Source organism: Pieris brassicae, chromosome 7, assembly GCF_905147105.1.
Source record: "Pieris brassicae chromosome 7, ilPieBrab1.1, whole genome shotgun sequence".
Taxonomy (NCBI): Eukaryota; Metazoa; Arthropoda; class Insecta; order Lepidoptera; family Pieridae; genus Pieris; species Pieris brassicae.
In genome coordinates this window covers 6,438,017-6,455,977 of record NC_059671.1, presented here as the reverse complement: position 1 = coordinate 6,455,977, position 17,961 = coordinate 6,438,017, and the positions used below count along the sequence as shown (strand labels likewise).

Sequence of the window (17,961 nt, the reverse complement as noted above, 5' to 3'; positions counted from 1 at the left end):
ATGTATATGGCCTTATGGTACATCAATTCAATGTAAGTAAATAATAATTCCTTTAAACCAGTAAATAATCAAACAAATGACAATGTATTTTATTTACGCTTGTATAACAAATTTTAAAGAAACAATATTTTGTACCATTGTAACGTAGTCAATATTTAAGAGGGAAACTATCCCACGGAAAGACATGAATTGTACATTGACGGCTATTGGAGAGGAAAATGCTCTTTTAAAAAAAATAGTACCTCTTAAGGAAGACGCATTGGCGCGGTTATTAATAAATAAATAAGACCTTCACGGAAAGCCAAGCTCCAATGGAAAAGCCTAGAGTATAGACACTGTGAAACATTTCATGTCATCAAGGTGGATAGAACAAAAAATGGTAATTAATGACTAATCCGACCTTAACTCCCACGAAGGTTCACTTTCGCTCAGACAACTATGCTAAATATTATATTTACTTTAAATAAGCGATGCATCGATACTAGCTTATTGAATTAAGAGTAATCATGAAAATAAAATAAATAAGTGTTAATAATTAAAATTAACGTTGATCAGATTTTTGTAATTCTGTATTTTATTTAATTGGTATCGAAAAAATACTACGCGCGATAGCAGTTAGAAGCGAAATGGTTACGCGGGTGAGAGAGACAACAAACTAAATGAAACGTGGGGGATTCCCGGGCATAGATAGTCCGTGCCTCGTTTACAACGAACTAGATCAAACAAGATGAAATTTTAAAAGTATCATTGTATCGGCAATTAAAATTTCGTCGATGTAAATATATCGGCAAACCAAAGTATCGCCGATATTTCGGTAGTGCATGCATCACTACTTTAAATAATAACGTTGAGTAACTGCAATGTTACTCAAAGTAATCTCAAGTAAAAATAACTCAAAGTAAAAAGTAGCAATCTAAAGACTGCAAGCTTTTGGAATACATTTACACGTAAGAACTTATTTAGGACATTATGTCAAGTTTTGATTGGCATAAAACTAGTTATTAATAAATTGGCTTTATTTAATTTTGTAATATTTGAAAAATATATACAAAGAATTGAAACACCAACATATTTGGCTTAATGAACATTATATGAATTAAATATATAATAATTTTAATTAATTTAATTTTAATGAAACAAGATTGTGTTTATTTGATTGTATTAACAGGCCTTATTTATAAATATACAATGATTCTAGAAACTTCGGCACAATAAGGACCAAATTACGAATTTATAAATAGGACCGGTATTTGAATGTTAGGTTGTTAAATAGACATCTAAAATTTAATTTAAGGCAAAAGCAAAATATAAACAACGCCTAACCCTTTTTACTCATAAAAACGAAATCTATAACACTGGTTAATTGATGCTGATTCAAATTGATGCCTGTTTTTGGGAGTTACTTGTTAACACTGTACGACTCAGTGTTTATGAATAATTATAAAATGTATGAAAGAAAAATAAAAAAAGAAAGTAGATAACAGAATATTAAAAAAACCTTAAGAATTAAATAAATTTACAGATTGATGTCTGTTAACTTTGTTTTTTATGTAATAGGAGGCAAACGGACAGGAGGCTCATCTGATGTTATGTAATACCGCCGCCCATGGACACTCACATTGCCAGGAGGCTCGCAAGTGCGTTGCCGGCTTTTAAGAAATGGTACGCTCTTTTCTTGACCCTAAGTAGATCAAAAATACCTCAGTGGGCAGCTGGTTCCCCATAGTGGTGTTGCGCGTTAAAACGCTCAATTGTGGCATCTTGACAAAGACCTCTTGTTTCACTCGATTTCGAATCATTTTTGATACGTTTATTTATTACGTACATTTATTTTTATAACATTAGGCCGAAGAAGATTATGTCTACTAAATTAAAGCGTAAAATAATATTCTTACTTAAAAACAAAAAACACGAGGTGGTAGTTTAGGTGCTGGAGCGGATTAATATAAGCAATTTGACATACGACGAAAAGTTACCGAACGAATTAAATTCTTATAATTAGACCACTATATATTAAAATAAAATAAAATAAATAAAAATAACGTAAAATTACTCACCTGATCATCAATATCGGGCGGCGGAGGTAGGTGATGATCCGAATGTTGGGGCGCGGCTCTTTGTTTCCTGTTGCACTTGTGTTTGGCCGGCGCCGCACCACCCATCACAGGGAGGCCGGCACCCAGTAGTGGTGCCTGGCTACCCATAAGAGGGGCTTGGGTGCCCATTAGCGGGGCTTGGTTACCCATTAACGGTGCCTGGTTCGCCATGAGAGGTGCTTGAGTACTCATATGTGGGACATGGGCACCCAATAGAGGTGCTTGAGTAGCCATAAGTGGAGTTTGGGTACCCATCAGAGGGGCCTGAGTACCCATAGGCATAGGCAAGGTGCCCGCCCCACTCGTCACTGGGTTGGCGGGAATGGCGGAGGGAGCGTTATGCGCAGCGGGTTGTTTCTTTCTTCCTGAAATTGCAGTCATTTTCCATTAATATTTTAATAAATTATTTGAGATGGCACAAAACTGACAATCCTTAATCCATCACAAATATTATACAAAAATAATAATAAACATGTTATGAAATTGTCATGAGTGTTATTTTAATTTTTTATACTAAAAATATATGTATGTGATTTGTAAAAAAATTAGACACATTTGTGCTGCTGTTTTATTAGACAATAATAAGCTATTAATAGAAAAACTACCCACCACAGTCCTCTGGGCCAGCAATAATTATTCTATAAGATGACGTCATGAGGGTGTCAATGACAGTCAACTATTAAAAATTGAGTCTATCATTACAATCTTGACGCTCACATTGATCATGCTTACAATTAAATCTCCTATAAGCGCCTCTCCTATATATATTACACATACATATATCACTTAAGTCGTGATCGGCGACTAAATTAAGACGATTTCATAAATTTTACTCACCGTCTAAATAGACCTTGGCGAAGTTGGGGGGTAAGTCGGCAGGAGAGGGCGCGGGGGCAGGCGCTAGCGGCGGATGAGGGTGCGCCGGGAGAAGTGCTCGTTGATTGAAACCCGGCGCAGGCGCGTGCGACAAACCTAAAGCTGCCGCCTGCGCCGTACTCAGGCCGTTGTTGTCCTCTGACGTCACGCCACCTGCTTAAACATGTTAAAAACTAAACAAAATGTAACCAACTGCTTGTCCTAAACTGCTATGACTGATTTTATAGATAAGGTTTTGGGTTTGATTATCAAACGTTTTTAAAACACATGGTAAAATGAAAATTGAAGAAACATTTTTATATCTATGGTAATCATTGCCTCAATAGAATTTCAAACCCTTTATGTTTATTTAATACTGTTTTGTACGTAAACGCAATAAAAAATAATTGAAAATACAAAGAAATTACAGAGACACTAACAATACTAGAAAATCCTTTTAAACAATACACTCCTACTCTATGGTTTTTTACCTTCACCCCTCGGTAACATGACCGAGTGCGGGAAGTCCAACAACAACTGAACAACGGCTGTATGTCCGCCCTTGGCAGCTTCGATCAACGTGCTCGAGTTGTCCTTGAGCTTTCTGAACGGGTCCGCATCGCATGCGAGGAGGAATTTCACGACGTCCGCATGTCCGCCCGCGCACGCTAGCGATAACGGCGTGTGGTCCGCGTTCGCTGTCATACGATTTACGTCCGCACCCTAAAAACAAATTTTGATTATTTTTTTAAACACAAAGCACTAACTGAAAATGAATTAATACGTGTCAACCACCTGCTTAGTCGATTTCTGGTAAATTCGATCATTTGATTAAGCTATCAATGAACCAGAGGCAGAAATATGTCCGCCATGGTGGTAGTACAAAGCTGCTGTAGAGTAAAATATCGACTATAAGTCCTTTAAAGTCAAATTATAAACAAACCTTTCCAACAAGAAACTGCACAGTACAAAGATGTCCAGCACGACAAGCCTTCATAAGGGGCGTGCGTCCACCTTCACTCTCATGCTCTAATACGGCACCGGCCCGTAGTAACACGTCCGCTACGTCCGTGTGTCCGTTCTCGCATGCGTATGTCAACGCCGTGTCACCCGTTTGCGTTTGAGCGTGCACATCCGCACCCGCGTTTAGGAGGTACCTGGAACGGTTATAAATTTGAATGTATAGATTAACCTAGTTTCACATATATTTAAAAACAGCGGTAGATAAATGTGTATTTTAATGGACACAAACCTTACCCTTTTCAAGTACAAAACCATAGGCTAAAAGTAAACAGAAGTCTTATTCTGTTAGGCATGGTATTCTGTATTGTTTTTGCAGCAAAAATGGAAAATTACAAATTGATAATATAAATTTACTTTAAATAATTAATTTACTTATTAACTTCTAGTTCTAGAAATAAAAAAAATATTCCTGCTTACCGAACCAGCTCCAAATGGCCTTCCTGGCTGGCTTCCATGAGAGGCGTCGAGGCTCCCAGCTCAGCGTCAGCCCCGGCCTTGATGAGGAAATCAGCCACTTCAAGGAAACCACCACAGCAAGCCAGTGTAAGAGCGGTTTCCTGCGTCTCGTCAGTTTGCGCGTTAATCGCCGCGCCCTGACCGAGGAGCAGTGCTACCATCTCTTCATGACCTAGAGAAAAATAAGACAAAATTTTATCATTATTATATGAATGTACCCACATTGTTTTTTTGTTATTTAACGTGTACATGCTTTATAGGACTATGAATTGTTATTTTCATTAACGTAAAAACGTACACATTGTACGTTAAGTTAATATACGTATACGTACCCTCCCTGGCAGCCTCCATAAGCGGCGTATACCCTTCATCGTTAACTTCTTCGATGTTAGCGCCACGTTCTAGAAGTAACATCGCTAACTCCACATGCCCCCCACACGCCGCTAAGGTAAGAGGTGACTCGAAGCTGTCAGTTGGCATGTTCACCTAAAATAATTGACATTTATCATGTAACAAAAAGAAACTATTCCAAACCATACTACACAAAAAACTTCAATGACTAAAATTCTATTGTCTTTGTTTGGGATTCAGTTCCAACAGCACTCAATTTAAATAATTTAAACTCTCGGACGGCACAGATTGATATCTACTTGCCAATAAAAACATATATGTGCTTTATTGAGATCATTATGAATGCTTGTCTGCATATTAGGATTTAAGAACGACAGATTAAAATAAAAGTCCTACGGTCACTTAAGAAACTCAAATAAAACATCTTCACGTTCCATGACATACTTTTATAATATCAACACAGTCATCTTACAATATGGGTAATAAGGTAATTTAGTTTGTTGGCGTTAATTAAATAATAATGTACCTGTGCTCCAGAATCGAGCAGAAGTCTTGCCACCTCCACATGACCATCCATACTGGCTTCCATCAATGCCGTATGCATTTCATCGGTCTTATGCTCCCTGTCAGCTCCAGCCGCTAAAAGGAATCGCACCATGTCGAGGTGACCTTTGTAGCATGCTAGAGTTAGGGCTGACTCCTTGAATTCGTTGGAGTGGGTGTTGATACCGGCGCCGTGTTCCAGAAGGATCTTAGCTACGCCCACGTGACCGGCGGATGCGGCCTGGAACATAATTTTTTACAATGTTTGTATGACTCAATTTAATTGTTTAATGAAAACTATTGAATTAATAGTCTCCTTTTAGTATACAAGATAAGAAAAATCAAAACCCCAAAAAGCATTAAGCTCATAATATACTCTTAAATTTAAGACTCATAATTGTTTTCTTGCAATTGATTGCGTTGACGGGAAAGTTTATCAGGAATTTTCGAATAAGTCCTGGGGCCTTAGTCAAGATGCCTTAACAGTAGTGTACGTAGAAAGTCGAAAACTAAATTTGTATGAAATTTTGTAAAGCACGAACTGTCATTTTAAAATAAATTTCGATTTCGACTTTCTACATACACTACTGTGAAGGCATCTTGACTAAGGCCCCTGAAAACGACTCTTGCCAACATATATCCGGGAACTATACATTACCTAATAAATAACATACCTCCATAAGCGGTGTATGACCGTTCTCGTTATGGTCTTCAACATTAGCGCCGTTCTCGAGTAATGCGCGTACGCACTCCTCGTGTCCGCCCGCGCACGCGTACATAAGGGGCGTGTTCCCGGAACCTGATACCGCATTAACGTCTGCGCCGTGTGCGATCAGTAAACGTACGATGTCTACGTGACCCGCACTCGCCGCTTCCATTAGGGGTGTACAATCGCCCTGGATCGAAATTAAAATATAAATGTTACTAAAACCTTACACGATCGATGAATATAATTTATTTAAGTTATATCTTGACATAAAAAAATTTAACAGAAAGGATATATAAAAGTTCAAACACAAATGTCTTAACTTACTTTTAAAATTTCACATATAAAATATACTAAGTGTACTTCTGATATTTAAAGATCAAGGTTTTTCTCACCTTAATGCCCCGGTCTTCGACACTTGCGTGCATTGCTAATAGCACCTGCGCGAGTTCGTAATAACCCGCGGAACAAGCTAGGGATAGAAGGGACTCTCCTTCTTCAGTTGTTTCATGGACGGACCGGCCTTCTGTTAGAAGCTTCCTGACCGTCCCAACATCCCCATCCGAGCAGGCCTCAGCGAGGGAAGGAGCTCCATCCGCGCCCACAGATGAAGGGACCGTTTGTGTTGTCCCCGTCGCCGTGGAACCACATTGCGTGCTAGAAGTACAAAATCATTATTAAACCACAAACTACATAGATAAATTAAGTATTATAGTAAAACGAAGTCAGATAAGATCAAAGCTTCATAATCATAGTTTGCCTCGATCGGAACGTAACGAGAATCGCTGACTCGATCGAAATCGATCCGAGAGACAATTCAATCTCGGATTATCATCATCTTAAGTTGTTTTTTAGTTCAGCGTAATTCTATCAGCTGAAGGATCCGATATACCCTAGCTTGGTATCAATATTACACTACGCATAGTATATTATTGTAGTCTTGTGTTGTTTAGTGTATTGTAAAAACATAACTCTATTATAAAAAAAAAAACTAACGGCTTATCTTGATGGTGGTGCCTATGGTGCGCGGGAGTTTGATCACTCCTCATTCTGGTAAGTGCTGCGGCCGCTTCGTCTAAAGCACAAGACACAGAAGACGTCAACCGCCGCAATACATCGGGGTCAGCTAGCCGCTTGCCCTCGCCGGACAAATTGCTTATACCTGGAATATAAAAAGTAATTAAGTATATTTTAGCTTAGTGTACGAAGACGTTTAAGGATGAATGCACTGATCTTGCTTTAATATTTATTTAATTTGGTTACATGTGATTAATGAAACATTCACAGCTGTGGGGTAGCTCCATGAGCATTGGGTTACACTCTCGACACCTCAGTTACAACAATATCAACACTAATAACATCAACATTTTATACACAGTATCACGAGTTTTAGATCACCTATGACATTAAATTTTATACTCACACAAGTTATTGAAACATTTAATACTAAAATAATGATTCGATGATGCTTAGGTCAATCAAAGAAACGGCTTAGCGCGGCCTGATTGTGAAAGGTCAGGTAAAGGCGTTTGGATTATGACATTTCTATGATATTTTTAATTTGATTCAGATAATTTATACATTGTATGTTATAGGTATCACTGTAATCGTCAATCTTTATAAATAGCAAAGTTTTCAGTCTATTAAAACTATACAGAATTTTAAAATCGTCATTTATATTGCTTTAATAATTACTTTAAAGTTAATTACATACAAATTTCGGTACCAAAATAAATACCCACTCCCGGTGAAAAGTTACACAAGAGTTCCCCGAAGTTTTTAATTACAATAGCAATTGTTATGGGTTGGATGCTGTATAACCTCTATTGAACTTTTAAGACAACTCCATATTGCTAACCGGTCCTAAACATATTTAAACCCTTTACATATAAGACTGACTGCTTTAAACACAAATTGTCCTTTCTTTGGTTCCTAATGATTACAAGTTTACATTTATATCGCCTCATTCATTCCAAGCTATGATAGTTTCGAGATAAAAGTAAATCTTTCATTTGACCCAAACCGAATTTAAACAAAGCAACGTCTGTGGTTTTTAAGTCATAGTTTAAGACGAATTTTGCTAAACTCAAAACCGCCTTGACACGTTTGCATCATTCTGTAGGAAATATTTTTATTCGTGATTCGTTCTAGATGCAGCAAATTTCAATAGCTAGGAAAATAATATATATATACCGAACCAAACGCAGAAGATTTTTAATTTAGAACTGCAATACTTTTGTGGCTTTTTCTGTTAGGCAAGCCAAGCACACAACGGTGGTTCTGATACCTATTTAGATTTGGATACTAAAATCTAGGTTTTTGCTAGAACTGAGAAACTTTTTATTAGTCCATTATCTTAATTAAAAATATTTAATTTCGCAGAGCGTGGAGAAATTGCAAAACACAATTTCAAGTTAGGTTAATAACTCGACGCATATTAATAGTGTTTTTTTTTTGTTCCCATTTCATTGTTTTGTGCAAATTGTAAAAAATAGTGACTTAAGAACAATTTCTTATAAAAAAAGATTACACTTATTTTCAACTTACGTTAAATAACAACAACATACATGTTTAAGGTGTGTAACCGTGTATAATCTTTATAAAATAACTTTACTCATCATTCGTAGTCATCGTGGACTATCGTTAGGATGCTTCAAGCGCTTACTATAGTCTAGACAGTATAATGTGTTACGATCTCGGAGTTTGACGCCCATTCTGTTAGTAAACTCATACCACGTGTTAAATTCATTCCAGATTTGTACGTATTAAAGTGGGACACACAGTCCATATGCATACATGACGTAAAAACTGATCCAGTTAAACTTCGAAACAAGGTGCTCATCGAAAAACTCAGGTCATTCATAATTCTGGTCTGCCAATTATTATCCGGCTGCTCGTTTTAATACATTAACATTGAGATATAGTACTTTTGTTTAATATAAGCTGGTGTAAGAATGATTTTTAAATTTTTGTGGACTGGATAAAGGTAAAATATTTTTAACTTTGCACCAAACAATTAATGAAACCAACATATGTGATTTCGAATGGAAGTTTATGTGCGTCAACTAACGTACATTAGAAATTAAGGAGTTAGATTTTTTCTGAATAACCAAAGTCTATAGTACTTTGTTAAGGAAGTGTTCAAGCACGTATTTTACGTTAAACGTTGATAATAAACATATTGCATCGAATAAAGCTGCATCTGTATTGCGAAACATTGACAAATTACAGCAATTAAAGTAATGTACGTTACATTTTTAAAGTTGGCCTTTTCTTACCTTCCACCACCACCTTACTTTGAATAAAAATAAATCAATAACGCTACAACCTTTGTAGGTTTGGGCCTCAGATTTCTGTATCTGTTTCATGATCATTTGTTAATCTAATAGGCAGCCTTCTGTGCCTGGCACACGCCGACGACTTTTTGGGTGTAAGGCAAGCTGGTTTCCTCACGATGTTTTCCTTCACCGTTCGAGCGACTGTTAAATGCTCACATAGAAAGTCCCTTGGTGCACAGCCGGTAATCGAACCTAGGACATTAGGGATGAGAGTCGCACGCTAAAGCCACAAGGCCAACACTGCTTTTCTTTGATCTTTGAATATCATTTTAAAATAAGTAGAAAACTAACATTATGATAATAATATTTTAAAAAAGGATTGTTTGCTTTTATTTCAATTCAGTCGGCCGTGAACATGCAGACAAAGTGGAAAAGACGCGAGACACCGGTTAATTACATTATAAATTAATGCCTTTTTTCATAAACACTACATCAGCCTTTTAACGTTGATCTATCATATTTCGTCATAGCGTAAACATACTTTGACAGAAAGATACGAATGAGTCATTTAGTTAAATGACTAAAGGACAATGTTCTTTAGTTTTTATAAGGTCAATATTCCTACTAATAAGTAGAAACCGCGTGCATGTAAGTTATATAATTTAACCAAAAATATGATAATAAAAGAGTAATGGAATACAATTGAAAAGGTATGTCTCCCAAAATTACCAAAGTTGAAAGAGTAATTTATATATAGATATAGAGAAAAATTTTAATTTGCCAATTCAAACTTAGTTACTTCAAAAAAGGATGCTCAATAAAACTTGAAAATACTTTAATTTAACGCGGTTGAAGTCGATGTGTAAACCTTCGTCGTGCAATTTCTACTACACCACGAGACACGAAGTTTCTTACAAATTACACGTATTTTTGTCTAGTCTGTAAATATCTTTGTACAGACTTTGAGAAAAGCCTACTTCTTAACCTACATCTCGGATAGTCGTGCATGATCGAATAGCACTTTTTAAACAGGCACATGAAAATATACAATCGATACCAGTGGCATAAGCAATGAGTTTCTTCTTCGCTGGTTCTAATTACATGTTTGTATATCTTAAACGTGACACACTATTCTCAACCTAATTTGCAAGGCACCAATAACCGTAATAGTACACTGTAAGTGTATGTATTTGCAATAAACTTTTGCTACTGTGAGGTCTCATATAGACCTTAAAAAAATTAGTATATTAGTATCTAGTAAACTGTGCATATTTTTCAATAATTTCAAAACTAATACGCCCTTTACAATGTCAAATAGTGAGACTCCATACTTTCCAGAGTCCCACAATGCGCAGCAGACTAAAAACGTTATCAAAAAGTTGACAATGCACAGTGAAGGACACGGATAGCCCTCATGAATAATTTACAGTTACTACAATGGCGATAGTGACACGAACACCAAAATTGGCACATACAGTTACTCTATGATATAATTGATGCTAAAGATCTATTCTATTGGTATTAATTAACGGTTTATTTATCACGTTGCAATTTTAAAGATAAAATTAAATGCCAGCCGCTTCCATATTCATACAAATCATCTTAAATACACATTCTATTATGTTCTCTTTTTGTAATAAAACGGATGGATTTAGAAATACGTGAGCAAGTGATTAACAATGTGCAACGATATGCAGACCACAAAATAACAAACTTTCAAGAATTAAGTAAAACAATTAAAAAATATATTTATCCCTTCTTCGCTATTGTATCCCGTAACATATTAAAAATTATGCATTCTGTGTTTCAGCTGATCAAGTGTAATAGGTTCCAATGTGACAATATCAAGGAAATTATTTATAAGTACAATGTTAGATAAGTTCGGAGGTATACGCAATTCTAAGAACATCTTAAATACGACTATACGATACGATAGACTATAGTCTAAACATTGTCATAATGTAATCGAATTAAATAAAATATTTTACGTTCAACCGCACTCATTAATCTGAATAAAAAAGCGAATATTGGACTAAACTGTCCTTGGCCTCCCCGCATGCAATACGGCAAAAAACTACACGAGACCTTAAAGTGTATTACTCATCTGTTTACAATCTTTGAAACCAGGTATTGGTCGAACCTAAGAAAACTGAGCACCTGAATTTTATCGAATTCGTGTAACAGACACAAAATGTGCCGTCCATTATGCCCCTGAGTCAGGAATGAGTGAAGGTAACCAAGGTTATATTTAGTAGCAAACAATGAACGATAAAGCTAATATCGGAAAGAATCAGCTGGAAAGTTTCAGACGAAAATTAAAACTCTATGAAAATATGTGAAAAGCTCATGGCTGTAGCACCAAAGTCAAAAGGAATTTATCTTGTGTTTTTAGCATTATTCAACACTTATTAAAACCCCTGTTTATAAATGATGAACGAGGTAACTGTAGTCTTTCGATATGTTAACATAGCATTTTCTGGTCTCAATAAAAACTGAACTGAACTGAACTGAAGATTTTGTATCTCTAAATATTACAGGTTTAACTACCTGGACTGATGTGTGTACGTACTGTATTAAAAGCTTATCAAGTAGAAATAAAAGATTAATAATAAATCTTTCATCTTCAAACATTGTTTTCAATAACCCTATTACGTATAATGGGAAAACCCATTTCAGTAAAAATAGCAATAATTAATAAAATACCGCATTGAACCGTTGTAGTGCATTTTCTTATGGCACAAAGAAAATTCTTGAGGAGCTAGCACAACGACGACCAAGGACAAACTAGAAGTCAAAAATTCCTTTACCCAAATACAATAATGGACATATTTTGCGTTAATAAATCATCTTTCACTTTTTATTAGTGTAAATACAATTTGACGAATTCGTTTTGATGAATAAAAGGCTTACCCCCTTAAAGAGGCTTTTCAAGAGCTCGCTTTGAGCAGATAAGGAATGGCTACAACCATATAAGCGATCCGTGTTACGGCCTTTTTGATCGAAGTATTTATATTTTGTTCAGTGACCGACATGGCAACATTTGCGCACACGCCAGACCTATCACTATTTTTATTTTTAACAATTTCACGTGTGAATACGATAGACTGTAATGAAAACCTCAATACAATTACAAGACACAGAAAAATAATCGCTTCCTGTGTCTGCGTATGTAAGTAAGCTTACACAAAGTAATAAGCCTTGTCGCAATGAAACAGTTATTCATTATAGATACTATTACGTCTTAAAAATGAATGTAGACCAGCAATTGATTTTAGTTAATAGGTGTATGAACGTAGCGTTCACAATACGAAAAGGTCAAGGCAGGTGGCTGTCCTATATCATTGTTCCAACAATGACTGTCACCTTACATTTAGATTTTCAACTATTAATGTAATTATAATTATGAACAAAGTGCACTTAATAAACTTTTAAATGAGTTTAGTTGGGAAATTTTCATATAGCATCAAATTATGAACGGCTAACAAGCGCGCCTCTAAATGTTCTAAAAAAAAACATCACTTCAATTTTAAAATTTTATAACTCTTAATTTAAAAATTAACTGGAAGGACAAGAGGTCTTTAAAAGAAAAGTGATTTATCGACCTCAAATATCAGAAGACAAATAGATTTTACATCACGACTATACTAGGCTTGAAAGATTTACAATTACTTTTAACGAAATCTTAATAAAATATAAACAGGAATTATTAGGATGTTAGCTCGATAAGAAAATGCTGCCGTTTTACCGCGCTGAAAAAATTTCCATATAACTTCTTTTATCGTTACGCACGTAAGCATAGAAAACATTCGACGCGTCTTTGTGGAGTACACTTAAAACGTGTAATGTAGCCCCTACGCTGATCAATCGCTGTTACGTTGTAATCGCTTCAAGCTACAAGCGATCGCGATATTCTGAAATCCCCGAAACTAGAGTAGAATTATTTTGTTGACTTATATTTCGTGAAGGCAGAAATTATTGAATACTTCGTAGATTTTAGATATGTAACCGAATATCGATATGACGAAGACTGGGTTTTATATTGGGAAGAATATAATCTTTATAACTCGGTGTGTTAATGTTTATTGTTTTTATATTTAAAATTGAATACTGCTAACATATCAACAAAAACATTTAGGAAAATTCGACATAGTTTAGCCATCATTATAATCTTATCTCAACAAATTAACACATTAGTAGTTTCTGGTGAAACGATTATACCGTGAATTAACAGAAATGTGCCTAATATATACCTACTTACTTTTACCTATTTCAAACCAATTAAGTTCGGAATTCATATATTGGTTATTTTTCTGTATTGTAGATAAAAGTTTCACCCCCTTATTAAATAAAATTCATTTTCCAATTACACGGTTTTAACAAAAGCACTGTTCTATATTTTTTCATTATAGCGTAAATACTATTTAACACAGCGACAAAAGTACTTATGTTAAAACAGTGCAATAACACTGGGTTTTAATGAATAAGGGTCAGGGTGGGCAAAATATGTCATACACAGTACAAATCTCAGAATAACAAATTGTTTTGAATGCAATGCAAACCTTAATCACACTAATAATTAAAATAATTTACTAATGCCTTTTTTTGAGACAGTCAATTCTCTTATACCTTGCGCCTACGTTTGCCCTCGAGTCTCGACTCGCCTGCAGTGACGTTGCACTGTCTACGTCACAATTCTAACCTAGCCCGCATACCGAGTCGAAAAACAAACATAATTTTAAGTGACTAACAAAAATCCAATCTATACATTTAACATCATCTAGTTTTTATGGAGCATCTATTTTTAGATAGAAACACTGGCAACAATACAATTTTTTCATTCCCCAATACCTGTTTTAATATGTTTATCTAGAGGAAAACCAAGGTGATAGAAGTTAATAAGCCCTTTATTTTATGAATGTATTAAGGAAAATATCATATTAAAAAGGGTTGTGGTGGAAGGCTCGACCAAGTGTCCACACAGAGTACTGTGTGAGGTGCCACATAAACACTGCACACTACTATATTCTTTTTTAATATTTAGTTTTACCTTTCTTTGTTAATTTGTATGCATGTTAGTAAATCGTTCATACTTAAAGTAGTTATAGATAAAGTAATATTTATATATTTATGTGTTTATGGATGCATCAGGCAACAGGTGAGTTGAGGTGGTAAGATAGGATATAGCTCCACATGAAGTAAGAGGATGATTTGGCAGTTATTATAAGCATACCAAAAAGGAGAACCTGTTGCACCAAGTTAGCATTACGCTGATGAAGAGGAATCATGTTAATATGCATTATAGTAAAAAAATTGCGGAAGAAAAGATGCAGTTTGAAAACTTTTGGTTTCAAATATTACAAAACAGTAACATAGTTAAACAACTAATTGAAAATACCATAACTCGTCTATAAGCTACAAATTGATAAAGTTGATGCTATATTTTTTACATTTTCAATTTAATCTAAAATATCTCTGGAATTTTATTGTGCTGTTGGCATGAGTTAGAAGATAGATTGTAATATAACTAAACTGAAACATGTTTCATTATCATGAAAACTTACCAACATACCAAGTGCAACATGTAACAATATTCCAAATACAATTTATGGCGTAGTTAATTCTTAAATGTTGGAATAGAAAGTTTCTCCACCATTTCGTTTATATTCTGAATATTAACTAATCCATATTACTAAACAGGAGGAAAAACTTCTTTTTTAAATGACTATAACATTCAAATAATCTACAGGTAGCTTAAGAATTATCAGTTGTATGGACAATGATAGTTAAGAGTGCATGTTGTATTTAAGACGTCTTGTAATATTCCATGTAATGAATAAACTTTATAGTAACATAATAACTATTATATTAATTGCAATTACTTACTTAACTTATTTTAACTGCTAAAAATTAAAAAAAACCTGACAAACGGAAACAATTTTCCAATAAGCAAATTATAACTTATTAATTTTACTTTCAATGGGAAACAGTAGTTCAGATGAGGGTAATTAAAACTTAATAAATGATACTCACCAGCTACTTCTAACAAAGTTTCAAGCCTCGCCTGTACTTCCGCTTCAACTGTTGGTTCAGGCTCATCATGTGTAAGTAGGAACTTGGAAGTCTCCGTACCACCACCTTCTTCATCCATCTCCGCCTGAATACATACAGATTTGTTTAGTTTCCATAATATAGCACAAACATCAGCTTGTATCTGCAGTAAAAGACAAGTGAAGGAGTGAAAAAATGTTTTAAAGACTTTGTAACACAATCAACAAACATGCATGAAAACAATGGAGATAACTAAAATTTAATTTAATTTTTCTATTATAACTTAAACTATTTTAATTTGAAATAAAACAAAGTTTTACTATTATATATACTGCATTAAGAATTTTATACAAATGGATAAAATATAAAACACAGAAGCAAACATTAACAACATGTTATCAATGAACTTGAATTATGCAAATATTTTCACCAAGCAGGTCAGTGATGACAAACATAATATTTCTTTGTTTATATTATTAGGGAAAACACTAAAAAGCTGCAATTTCAATCAATTACTTGTTTGTTTAGTCAGCAGATGTATGATAGACAATTTAGGTTAAGGTATTATAACACTTGTATAGGTTATGTTTAAGGGTTATATTGGTGTTACTATTTGATACAAACATTGCATGTTAGAATCACAAGGACCATTCAAAATATTAAAGTACATTTATGGTGATCAGAACTGCCCACTGCACACACAAAACTCATTGTTAACTGAAAGAACCACTCAAGACTGCAACAGCAATTGGATTTGGAAGCTTACTGCATCCAATGAAGTGGAAGACTTACCAACAGGTCTGGCCTGCTAAGGCACAAACAAGCCAACAAGATCTATAACACCAATGAGAAAAATATCAAATATAATAGCAATGGGGTACTTATTAACTATCTTAACACTAATCATTTCTACTAATGGTCCTTGTAATTCACCACCAAACAACATTTTTGCGCGAATTCTACTTGACGACAAATCGGAATTGTGTATGCGTAACGTCAGAAAGCACAACATTCTCCATCACTATTAACAACAAATTCGCAATATTATTATATAATACACACAATCACATCTTAATAATTTTGAAGAATACACTTTTCCGCAGTTCACACGGAGTTGATGCATGTGATTCAAGTAACATGGCCACTTAGGTCAACCTCTTGTCTTAACACAAATAGACAATTAAAATTCTACCACCAGTCTAGCTTGTGTATTAAAAATATAAACAACTAATTTAATGTGATTCAAGAGTGTCTGGCATAAATAAATTCATGCACTACTCAGTGGAACGTATGTATCCGACTATCTGACGTTTTACGGAATATTTGGCAAGCACCTAAGACCGTATCGAGAGCGTAATTTTTTTGGTTTTATTTCGCTACATCCTATTTCAAGATATTTAAGCATGACTTATAAGAATTTTAACGAAAAATTGAAAGTATAGTCATGTACAAGATGTCCCTTTCAGCATTTAGCGGTACAGATAATCACAATCCCTCACTGCCACCGCCTCTGCGAAAACAAAACACGTTTTTACCTCGGATACGGAGTCATCTTCGCTTTCCGAAGAGTCCGTCATGTATTTGGCAGGTGCTCCCGAATATGTTTCGGTTTCTGATTTAGCTGGACTCGAAGCCGAACTTTGAGGAGTGGACGATTTTACCACATCAAGTTGCACATTCACCTTATCGATATTTCGATTTTCAGACTGTCCGACATTCTGCATTTTTATCCTAATCCAATTAAACTAAATTAGTCTTTTAATATCAACACTTGTTTAATGAAATTAACACGTTCTTATATTAGCAAACAAAAATTATTTCATCATTTAGCTAGGCTGATACCCGCCATGTCTTCTACACTTACACTATGGCGCGGTGTTGCCATTATGAGTCTTCGGTGTGCCGGTTAGATCACAGGAACCAAAAAAAATTTAGTCCTATTTAAATCCAAGGGCATTATCGGTACAAAGTGTGCCTTTGAGATAATTATAGGCAATAATTATTTGGAACCTTATAATTTTCGAATGGGTTTTACATAGAAGGACTCAAGCGCTCTAGTGTTAATTTATGTATTAATCATGTATATGTAAAAGACATATATGTTATTCCATGTTTCCTGTTTTGGTATTAACTCGAATACAATTTTTAGAAAGAATCAGAATAAACTGCCTTTTAACTAGTAAAAATATTTATTTTGGCAACATTGCTATGGCGAAGTTCCCGGATGCTTCAAGTAGGCTAACTAATTATCTCCCTCTGGTGAATCTATTTTGCACTATTTGTCAAGCTTGTGTCGCCATCTATTTACAAAAATGCCTGTCAAAATATAGGTTATATGGAAAATACAGATATATGGAGTAGATTATAAGAATCTAAAAGACAGACTAAAACACATTCGATCCATACTAAGTTACCACGTGTTTTCATTTTGTTACAACGGTTATTATACAACCTAAGAAGTTTAGTTCTTGGCCATTCTTAGCTAAAAATTAATAATCGTGCTAAAATAGCAAATGAGAACGTTGAAAACAACAACGTCTGTGGAGTGTAATTTTACTATTGACTGAAATTTTCTCCTGGGCTAGTATTGTATTGTATTCATATC

The 17,961-nt window shown here is 34.9% G+C and overlaps 1 protein-coding gene across 5 annotated transcripts in view; it reads right to left on the bottom strand.

The window, feature by feature from the left end:
- The window catches only part of LOC123711967 (ankyrin repeat domain-containing protein 17), a 37,030-nt gene extending 19,804 nt beyond the window's left edge, over window positions 1-17,226 (bottom strand). For 3 of the 5 annotated variants that reach the window (XM_045664848.1, XM_045664851.1, XM_045664850.1), the window contains exons 1-13: window positions 16,892-17,226; window positions 16,149-16,190; window positions 15,339-15,462; window positions 7,027-7,192; window positions 6,426-6,687; window positions 5,999-6,220; window positions 5,308-5,565; window positions 4,763-4,916; window positions 4,392-4,602; window positions 3,895-4,108; window positions 3,443-3,674; window positions 2,934-3,125; window positions 2,058-2,461 (exon numbers count right to left, since the gene is read on the bottom strand). In XM_045664848.1, coding sequence (XP_045520804.1) covers window positions 2,058-2,461; window positions 2,934-3,125; window positions 3,443-3,674; window positions 3,895-4,108; window positions 4,392-4,602; window positions 4,763-4,916; window positions 5,308-5,565; window positions 5,999-6,220; window positions 6,426-6,687; window positions 7,027-7,192; window positions 15,339-15,462; window positions 16,149-16,190; window positions 16,892-17,080 — 2,670 coding nt within the window. In that variant the 5' untranslated portion in view covers window positions 17,081-17,226. Of the gene's footprint in view, window positions 1-2,057; window positions 2,462-2,933; window positions 3,126-3,442; window positions 3,675-3,894; window positions 4,109-4,391; window positions 4,603-4,762; window positions 4,917-5,307; window positions 5,566-5,998; window positions 6,221-6,425; window positions 6,688-7,026; window positions 7,193-15,338; window positions 15,463-16,148; window positions 16,191-16,418; window positions 16,629-16,891 lie in introns of those variants that run through there. The other 2 variants (XM_045664849.1, XM_045664852.1) reach the window with 2 other exon arrangements.
- Window positions 17,227-17,961: the final 735 nt, after the last annotated feature.